The sequence below is a fragment of the Myotis daubentonii genome, chromosome 9 (genome assembly GCF_963259705.1).
Source record: "Myotis daubentonii chromosome 9, mMyoDau2.1, whole genome shotgun sequence".
In the NCBI taxonomy this organism is placed as follows: Eukaryota; Metazoa; Chordata; class Mammalia; order Chiroptera; family Vespertilionidae; genus Myotis; species Myotis daubentonii.
In genome coordinates this window covers 39,121,961-39,131,935 of record NC_081848.1, presented here as the reverse complement: position 1 = coordinate 39,131,935, position 9,975 = coordinate 39,121,961, and the positions used below count along the sequence as shown (strand labels likewise).

Below are 9,975 nucleotides of genomic sequence, written 5' to 3'. Positions count from 1 at the left end.
AAAACCTGTGGTACATATACACAATGGAATACTACGCTGCGGTAAAAAAGAAGGAACTCTTACCATTTACCACAGCATGGATGGAACTGGAGAGCATTATGCTAAGTGAAATAAGCCAGTCAGAGAAGGATAAATACCACATGATCTCACTCATTTGTGGAATATAGAGAACAACATAGACTGATGAACAGGGACAGATCCAAAGACGGAGAAACAGCGATCAGACTATCAATCCCCAGAGGGAAAGTAGGGGAGGGTGGGGGTAAGGGGAAGAGATCAACTAAAGGAACTCTTACCATTCCCAACAGCATGGATGGACGTGAAGAGCATTATGCTAAGTGAAATAAGCCAGTCTGAGGAAGATAAATACCACACGATCTCACTCATTTGTGGAATGTATATTTTATTTTTTTGAGGAACCTGCATAATTACACACCATATTTTTTTTTAAATCCATGGTCAAAGGAAAAAAAAAATCACAATGGAAATAAGAAAAAAAGTCTGAACTAGTTGATGATGAAACTACACAAACTTGGTGTCTTTGTTGCAAATATCGAATTATCCAAGAAAAATGTTTTGAACAAACAACTTTGACTAAGAGGATGGTAAACGGTTTGAATACTGGATAAAAGGCAGCATTTTAACCAAAATAATTAGCACACCATTTCCCACATATCTGCATGCCCTTTATATTTGAGTCTACCAGCCCGGTAGCCAAGTCCACACTGAAATTTCAATAACGTGTGTTTTTTTTTGGGGGGGGGGGGGCGGGGAGCGACGATCAATAAATACTGCTTCCCTTCCAGAGCTCTTCTGGTTTCCAATCCCATACGTCCGACATACTGAAATGTCCACTTGCATTTCTCACGCGTCTCTCAAATGTAATATTCCAGAACCGAACACCTGATTTTCCCTCCAGGACCCATTCCTCCCCAAGTTCCTCCCATCTCAGGAGAGGGCACCACTGTTCATCCAGGTGCTGGTGTCCAAAACGCGGGGGTTCCCGGTGAGTGTGGCTCAGTGGTTGACCCCAGTCCCAAGAACCAAGAGGTCCCGGGTTGATTCCCCGGCGGGGCACACGCCAGGGTGTCTGTCCGCTGGGTCCCCAGCAGGGGGCGCGCAGGAGGCAGCCAATGGGTGATGCTTCCCTCTCATCCGTTTCTCTCTCTATCCCTCTCTTTTCCTCTCTCTTTAAAAATCAGTTAAAAAACAAAAACAAAAACCCACATATTTTTTAAAACCCAGGGCGCGCCTGCCAGGATGGAGGGCCTAGAAAAGACAGCCTCCCGCCATAAGCCAGGAACCCGGACAGAGCTCCTTACACACGATGCTCAGACGCTGGACTCCTCGCAGCTGGGCTGTGACCCCCAGACAAAGGCGCCGGGCCCTCCACACCTGCGGGGACTTCCCGATAGGCCCACCCGGAGGCCGGCCGGGTCTGCGGTCCCTCCGAGAGGTGGCCCCGGGGGCCGCACAGGTGGAAGCCCTTGAGCCTCAGCTGCCCCACCAGCCCCGCAGGTAATGGCAGCCCCAGGGCCAACCGCCCCGGGAGCCGACTGAGCCCCCAGGCCGCAGGTCTGACTGCCAACCTGATCAGGAACGTAGCTCCTGTTTCGGAAGATGTTAGTGGGAAGCGGGGAGCTGGACACTTGACTTACCGTGACTTCCCAGCCCAAGCTCAGGCCTGGGCCTCGCACTGACCAGACCAGCGTCTCTCAGGATGGAGGCCGGGCTGAGGATGCGCCTGCGGGCCGGGGGCGTGGCCGGGGGCGTGGCCGGGGGCGTGGCCTCCGAGGCTCCCTCAGCTGCCTGGAGGCTGCAGTGAAGCCCAACCCCAACCTTAGCTTGCAGAGCACATCTGAAATGTGCCTTTTAGGCTGTAGAGTACTCCCTGCTTGCTTCTGCTTTGGTTCTTATAAAAATAACAAGTATAAACTTGTTAATCATTCAGTTTAGGCATTAAATATTTTTTGCAGCCTGGTTATTTGTTGTTGTTTTTCCTAACCTGCTTAAAACTAGCCTGTTCTAGTTTTGTTTAATCTTTGATTCCTCTATTTCTCTAGCTTTGACCTGAGTTCTGAGCACTAAACCCAGCTGCCTGGGTCCTTGACAGATGGCTGAGAGCAGATAGAACGTTGGAGGGTGTTCTGGGCAGAATCCTTAGATGGCACATTGATTCAAGCCTAGAATCCTGAGCAGAAAATCCAGCCGTGCTGTGCCTAGAGTTCTGACGTATAGAGAAATTTGTGCTATTTTAAGCCACAATGTTTGTGGTAATTTATTATGTAGCAATAGAAAGCTAACACAGAGGAGACAGCTATGTTCAGTGCCAATATAAAATTAGACAAGTAGCAATTGTCTATGAGTTTCAGAGTTCTCTTGTCTCCATCACTCTGCAGATATAGTTTTTTAAAAAGGCATGCAAATATGCTGTTAAGCTGCCTAAGCATGAAGAATATTCCATTATCTGAGTGGAGGCTAGATATCCCAGCAGTAAACAGTCATCCCTATAATGGAAGGGTCACAGGACAGTCAGTGCTTCTGTTTTGACATCCAACTAATCAGACAACTTTAAGATTGCAGAGGGGCAATCGGTTAACAATTCCTCAGGCCTCATCAGACTAACCAGTTTACCATTGCAATCTCAAAGTGAACAGGTAGTCTGGGTTCTCATCACTCCCATACCATCATCTAACATTCCTTCTCTCTTACACATAAGCAACCCAATTTCAGTAACTGCATGGAGGATCTCCTGTGCCTTTATTTTCTTACACAAAACAATATTGGGGGGTCACCAATCTTAATACATTGACCCCTTGATCTAAAAGCCATAAGCTGACAGCATCTTTTGCCTGAAGGTGGGGCTGGGGAGGTTGATGGTTGACTTCATGTGTCAACTTGACTGGGCCATAAGATGCCCAGTATAGTATCTGGTTAAACATTATTTCTGGGTGTATTTGCAGGGTGTTTCCACAAGAGATTAGCATTTGAATTGAAGGGCCTAGTAAAGTAGATGGCCCTCCCCACTGTTGGTGAGCATCATCCAATTAGTTGAGGGGCTAAATAGAAAACGGTGGAGGAAGGTTGCTTTCTGCTAGATTACTGAGCTGGAACATTGATCTTCTGCCCTTGGTGCTCCTGGTTCTGACATCAGACTTTGACTGAAATCTACACCATTGGCTCTCTGACTGTCAGACTTTTAAACGACTGGTTTTTCTGGGTCTCCAACTTGCAGACACAGATCATGAAACTTCTCAGGCTCCATAACTGCTTGAGCCAATCTATACTAATAAAAGGGTAATATGCTAATTAGACCAGATAGACCGGACAAATTCTGGACGTCCTTCCTGACAAAGCTGGGGCCCAGGTGGTGCCACCTGGGGTCCTGGGTGCCTGCGGCCGGTCAAAGGGAGGGAAGCCCGGGTCCTGGTTGCTTGCGGCCGGCCGGAAGAGGGAAGCCTAGGTCATGGGTGCCAGGGGCTGAGGGAGAGGCAGTTAAGGGTGATTAGGCAGGCAGGAAAGCGGTTAGGGGCGATAAGGCAGGCAAGAGAGCAGTTAGGAGCCAGAGGTCCCGGATTGCGAGAGGGATATGCAACTGTCAGTTGCAGGATCAGACCTAAACCAGCGGTCGGACATCCCACGAGGGATGTGAGAGGGTACAGGCCGGGCTGAGGGACACCCTCCCATGCATGAGTTTTGTGCACCAGGCCTCTAGTCTATATACATAAAACATTAATATGCAAATAGACTGAAAGGCAGAACAACCAAACAACCGGTTGCTATGACATGCACAGACCACCAGGGGTGCAGGCAGAACATGGCAGGCGTCAGCAGCAGGTGGCAGAGCGCGGAACATGATTGGCGTTGGCTGTGGCGGGATGGTGGAGCAGGTGAGTGGGGATGCAGACTAAGGTGAAGCTCCGGTCGCTGCCATGGGGGTGAGCCTCCGGTGGTTACTGAAAATTCTTTGCTCCCACGTGCCACGGTCCCACTGGGCGCTCGCACCTGCTGCCGGCACCAGAGCTGCTGCTTGCACCCACTGCCAGCGCCCTGTGCCGGCCCTGATCAGTTGGCGCCGTCAGCGGGTGCGAGTGGCGGCTGCCAGCTTCAATCACCCCTCAGGGCTTCTCCACCTCCTCCTGCTCCTGAAGGGTGATCAAGGCCGACAGCCGCCTCTCGTACCCGCTACCAGCGACAGCCCTGATTGCACCCACTGCTGGCGCCGGCCCCACTCACACTGGCAGCCGGTGCCAGAGCCACCGCTCTCACCCACTGCCAACGCCCCAGGCCGGTCCCAATAGCCCCTGAGAGCTTCTCCACCTCCCCCTGCTCCTGGGGGGTCATCGGGGAAGCAGCTGCCACTTGCACCCCCTGGCGGCACTGGCCCCAATTGCTCTGTGCCAACAGGGGTGTGAGCAGGGCCAGCGCCATGAGTGCATGGGAGCGGCGGTGGCGGGAGTGGGAACCCGGGCTGCAACAGGAGGGGCCAGGCGGGGGCATGGAGGATGGGCCGAGACTCGCCCCTGTGCCACTGCAGCCTTGCGGCCCACAGTTCCTTTCAAGGTGCATGAATTCGTGCACTGGGCCCCTAGTACCTTATAATATACAAACATTTTGGCCCATTTCTCTTAATTTATATTTAAAATATAAGTGTTAAGAAAGAGCCTGGCTAGCATGGCTCAGTGGTTGAGCATCGACCTATGAACCAGGTCACGGTTTGGTTCCAGTCAGCACTCATGCCCCAGTTGTGGGCTCAATCCCCAGTGTGGGGTGTGCAGGACGCAGTCTATCAATGATTCCCTCTCATTACTGATGTTTCTATCTCTCTCTCCCTCTCCCTTCCTCTCTAAAATATATTTTTTAAAGAAAAAATACACATTGAAATATATAGGGGTGAAGGGGCATTTTATCTACACTTAATCTCAAATGGAGAAGAAAAACATATATTTATCTCATAAATTTGTTTTCTTTAGTTTGAGATTATGTCAAAATAAAAAAACGAGGAAATAAAGGAAAAAAGAAAGGCATATACTCCAAGTAGAGTATTTTCATCCTCTTTTATTGAAGGAAATAAAACCTGTGCTGCAGAGGCAGTAGTACCTCAGAGCATAACAAGGTAGCCGATGGGGCTGACATGACAAGCCACAATGCTGGCCAGGGGTCCTACCATAGTGGCAGGACCAAAACCACAGATAGCAGGAGGTAGCAAACATCCCAAACACCCAGTGCAAGCATTTCCATTTGCAGAGAGCTTGGCCATGCATTGTGAAAACAGGGTCCCCCCTCACAGCTGGCAGAGTATCATCTCAAGCCACCAAGTCCATCCAAACTAACATGTAGTCTCAGATTTGGAGATCCTTCCCTTTGACCGAAAGATTCAGGCCATTGGGAGATCTCACTTAACCTTTCAGCTCCTTATCCCAAAAGGAAAAAGAGACGGAGTTCTTAAAATATCACATAGGTATCGCTGGACAGGTACTGATATCCAGCCTTGTTCTAAAAGCAGCTAATGTTTTCTCTCCTGACTTCTCACACTGCTCTCAGCATAGGCCCTAGGAAACTTCTCAGTGTTCTAAACAAGGACAGAATGGGGAGCAGCAGTCTAAAGGATGTAGGGAGTCAAAAGCTGCTACATAGATAGCCAAGACCATCTCACAAGAAATAGCATGGGGAACACTACTGGGTCAAGACCCTCCCAAGCAGCTGTAGAAGCACACACAGGGAAAAATGTGGTAGCCCTCTCTTCCCAACTCAGTATCAGCTGTGCCACAGACATGGTCCAGGAAGCTGGGTCATTTCATGTCCCTGACAGATTATCAACCCCAAGGGCATTCCTCAAGCTGTTCCAATTTTCAAGTACAATACGGTGTTTGGGCAGTTCAGTCACAGAAAATCAAGAACTAAAGAAGCCTCAACCAATTACAAATTGATAATGTTATAAAGCCAAAAATTTATACAGCCAAAAATGGATTGGCCTGGGGTTTGGGAAGAGGTGGTATGTGAAGAAGATTTTGCTAGGTAGAAACAGGAGTCCAAGGGTTTATTCCTATGAGCTCGGATCATAAGCCATCCTCACATCTGCAGATCAGGAGGAAATTCCTTACTCAGATGGCCGTCATCTGAGTAGTCAGTTGCATTTCTCTTCAATGCTGGACACATGGTTTTCAAGGATCAAAGTCTTGAGAGCACTAGACCAGGAAATGGGAGGAGCAAGGCAAGGAAGAGAGAGCATCAAGGGTTGGAATTTCTGGAATTAGCATTAATTTCACGGAAGGCTTGGCACAAGGAGGCAGGGGTGAGCGTGGTTTTAGTGATTGTTCTTGGTTGCCTCCTTTGCTGCAGCGATGAGTGGAGTGAGGCTGGAGAGGGGTTTGGCAATCTTCAAGAACTGATGCTAGAAAAGAAAAAAAAAAGAGCAAAAGACACATGACTATTGACCACTCTTCCTCAGCAGCCATTACAAGATGTTAAGGGCATCCATGTCTACCTGGAAAGCTTCAGATTATCCCCAAATTGAAGGACATCTTTAAAAGATAACAACCCATTTTGGAAAACCATTTGGCGGTATCTACTTTCAACTAAACACAATCTGTCCTATATCCCAGCAATTCCACTCCTGGGGATATTTCCAGGAGGAGTTTGTGTATCCATCAAAAGACAGACATAAGGCTGTTCATCACAGCTTTACTGCTAATAGCCATAACTAAAAAGAACCCAAATATCCAAGAGAATGGAAGGATGAATAATGTTATAGTCATAAAATACTATGCAGAAAATTACACAGAAATACAATAAATAATTGGTACACTGACAATGAGAAAAAGCCCACAAACATTATGTTGAATGAAAGAAGCCAGATACAAAGGAGTTTATATTATACTAGGGGCCCGGTGCACGAAATTCGTGCACTGGGTGGGGGGGGGGGGTGGGGGGGAGTGTCCCTCAGCCCAGCCTGCCCCCTCTCACATACTGAGAGCCCTCAGGCGTTGACCCCCATCACCCTCCAATCGCAGGATCAGCCCCTTGCCCAGGCCTGCAATGGCAGCGGGGGGCGCCGCGATTGCGCGGGCTCCACCCCTGCCCCTGCAGGATGCCTCTGGCTGAGGCGTCCGGCCCGGGCAGCGGGGACCCACAGCTGCAGCGGCCCCGCGATCATGGGCTTCGCTTTAGGCCCAAGCAAGGGGCCCCTAGCTCCTGGGACTGCCATCTTCGACCGTGCCCAGCGCCCATCGCTGGCTCCACCCCTACTTCCTGCTATCACTGGCCAGGGCGGAAAAGGCACCTGCCCCCCAGCTCTTAGCTCCACCCTGGGTTTCCGATCACTGTCAGTGGCAGGGGGCTTCTTCCTGCTTTCCCTTTCTCCTCCCTGCATTGTGCCTACATATGCAAATTAACCGCCATCTTGTTGACAGTTAACTGCCAATCTTAGTTGGCAGTTAACTGCCAATCTTAGTTGGCAGTTAATTTGCATATAGCCCTGATTAGCCAATGAAAAGGGTATCGTCGTACGCCAATTACCATTTTTCTCTTTTATTAGTGTTGACTAGAGGCCCGTTGCATGAAGAGATTCGTGCAATAGGCCTTCTTTCCCCTGGCTGCCAGCACCAGTTTTCCTCTGGCAACCAGGACCCAGACCTTCACTCTGGCCACGGCCTTCCATCTTCGCTCTGGACACAGTCTTCATTGTGGCTGGAGCCTTCAGTCTTTGCTCCTCGCTCTGGCGGGAGTCTTCAGTCTCCGGCCAGAGCTGCTCCTGTAGCTCCTTCTGCCCCCCACCTTCCCCCTCATACATTGATCGCTGCTTTGCCTGCAGACCTCGCCAACGGGCTCCTGGGTTCCAGGGGGCCACCTTATCTGCAGCCCAGCTTTCTGATCACGATCACGGGCCACAGGCAGGGTGGCTCCTGGGTCCCGGGGTGCCGCCTTGCCTGCAGCCTGGTTTCCGATCACGATCACGATCACAGCACCAAGCCCCGCCACCCAGGGCCGCACACGGGGGTCCCAGCTGGGGGCGGGGCTTAGGCGGCACATGGGGCCCGGATGGCGGCTCGCGTTGGCCCGCCCTGCCTGCAGTATGCAAATTAGCCACCATCTTTGTTGACAGTTAATTTGCATATCACACCAATTAGCCAATGGGAGGCGTAGCGAAGGTACGGTCAATTACCATGTTTGTCTATTATTAGATAGGATTAGGTAAGACTAAACTATGGTGATAATCAGAACAACAATTACCTCTGTGGGAAAGTACTGACTAATCATGACTCAATGATATATTGAAATACTGTGTTTCAGGAGCATATGAGACCACATAATTTGTTGTGCTATCCTTGAATCCAGTAAGGCTAATTAATCCAGTAAGGACTTGATCAATAGCTTGGTCCTAACCCAAATCACTTTCATTGGACTGTACTTTGGGCCATATCCCCAACTATTAAAGAAGACTTTTTGGAGAAAGCACCATATGAAAACAGCATGTACATTTTCAATAAAACTGTGATGAAAAACAATTCTTTACATAACTCAGTCTCTTAACTAAAAATGATTTTCCTTATATTTATTAGTAAAAAAGCTTTGTGCCTTGAGAATAGGGGATATTTCTTCAATTTGATAAGAATATAGGAACTACCACATTTCCTTTCCAGTCCAACTACCAGAAAACTTGGAACTAAATTTGATGTTTAAACAAAACAATTTAACTCAAATTATTTGCAAATTTAATTTTTTTTGCCATCCTTATAAGTCCCTTTTTAATCATGCTGTATATGTGTACAGACACACACAGAGACAATATATATAGATTCTTTGCTTGTAAGTTGCTTCAACTTCCTTTTGGACAGAGATAGAACATAAAGAGGTACTAAGAACAAGAAGTTAAAATTATTATGAAAGGAATAAAAAAAGATCTGGCTAAATCATGCAGACATAAATTCCAACATAAGATCCTATGTACTTCTGTTCACATATGTGTTTGCACTGGAGAAATAGATGTGAAGCTTTCATTCTTTAAGATTCCAAGAGTCATGGTTTTAAATATTTACAATGTACAGTAACGTTAAAGAGCCCATGTCCTCAGATCACATGTTCTATGAGCCTCTGAGCTGAGAAAGCAGCATGATCAAATATCCAACTGAGAGGCTTCAGTTTCCTTCTCTATAAAGTGAACAAAGTAGACTAGATAAACCCTAAGGCCCTTCCAGTTTTCACTCTCTTCGAGCCAAAAGAGCAGTGGCCAAGAGCACACAAACTTGAGAGCCTAATGAACATAGGTTGAAATCCTGGTTACCCGTTTATCAGTTATGTAATCATAAAAAAGTTACTAAATGCTTGAATTTTCTCTTCTTTTTCATGTGTAAACTTGGGAATAACAGAAGCTATAACTCTCAGGTTGTTATAAAGCATGAATGAAAAATATATAAAGTTCCTAGTGCCTGGAGTGTGGTAAAGATTCAAAATCCTGCATTTACTATTAGTTACATTATTATATCAAGAAAACTCTAGAGGGCACTACTCTTTCAATAACTACAATTTGGTACCTAATTAACAATATCTTCAGTCACAGCCTTAACATAGTATTTGCACATTTCCCAATGCCTCGCGTTTCCTGAACAAACCTCGTATGAAAGGCAAAGGGATCCTATCTGTACTGCGTGTTATAAGGGGTTTTTAGTTCCAAAGGATTCTAGAGATGATTGGATTACACTTGGCAGAACCCAGATCCCATATCTAATTGACCAATGCTCTGTAACCAGTAACCCCAATTACAAAGAAATGCTAAATATGTTCTAGAGGGTAACATTTCAATTTAAGCAATTCCATTCAATTTAACAGATTTCTTCTAAATACCTATTCTGAACTAGGTCCTAGCTATAAGAGGAGACCCAGAGGTTAATAAAATGGAGGGTGTAATCTAGTGGGGAAAACAGAAATGCAGAGCAGTGTGGTAGATCTTGCTCTGCCCTGCCCTGCTTAGTTGCT

The 9,975-nt window shown here is 47.5% G+C and overlaps 1 protein-coding gene across 5 annotated transcripts in view; it reads right to left on the bottom strand.

Moving 5' to 3' along the window:
* Positions 1-762: 762 nt before the first annotated feature.
* Positions 763-9,975, bottom strand: part of PAK1 (p21 (RAC1) activated kinase 1) — a 124,856-nt gene continuing 115,643 nt past the window's right edge. For all 5 annotated transcript variants that reach the window (XM_059708368.1, XM_059708370.1, XM_059708369.1 and 2 more), the window contains one exon: positions 763-6,394. In XM_059708368.1, coding sequence (XP_059564351.1) covers positions 6,308-6,394 — 87 coding nt within the window. In that variant the 3' untranslated portion in view covers positions 763-6,307. The remainder of the gene's footprint in view (positions 6,395-9,975) is intronic.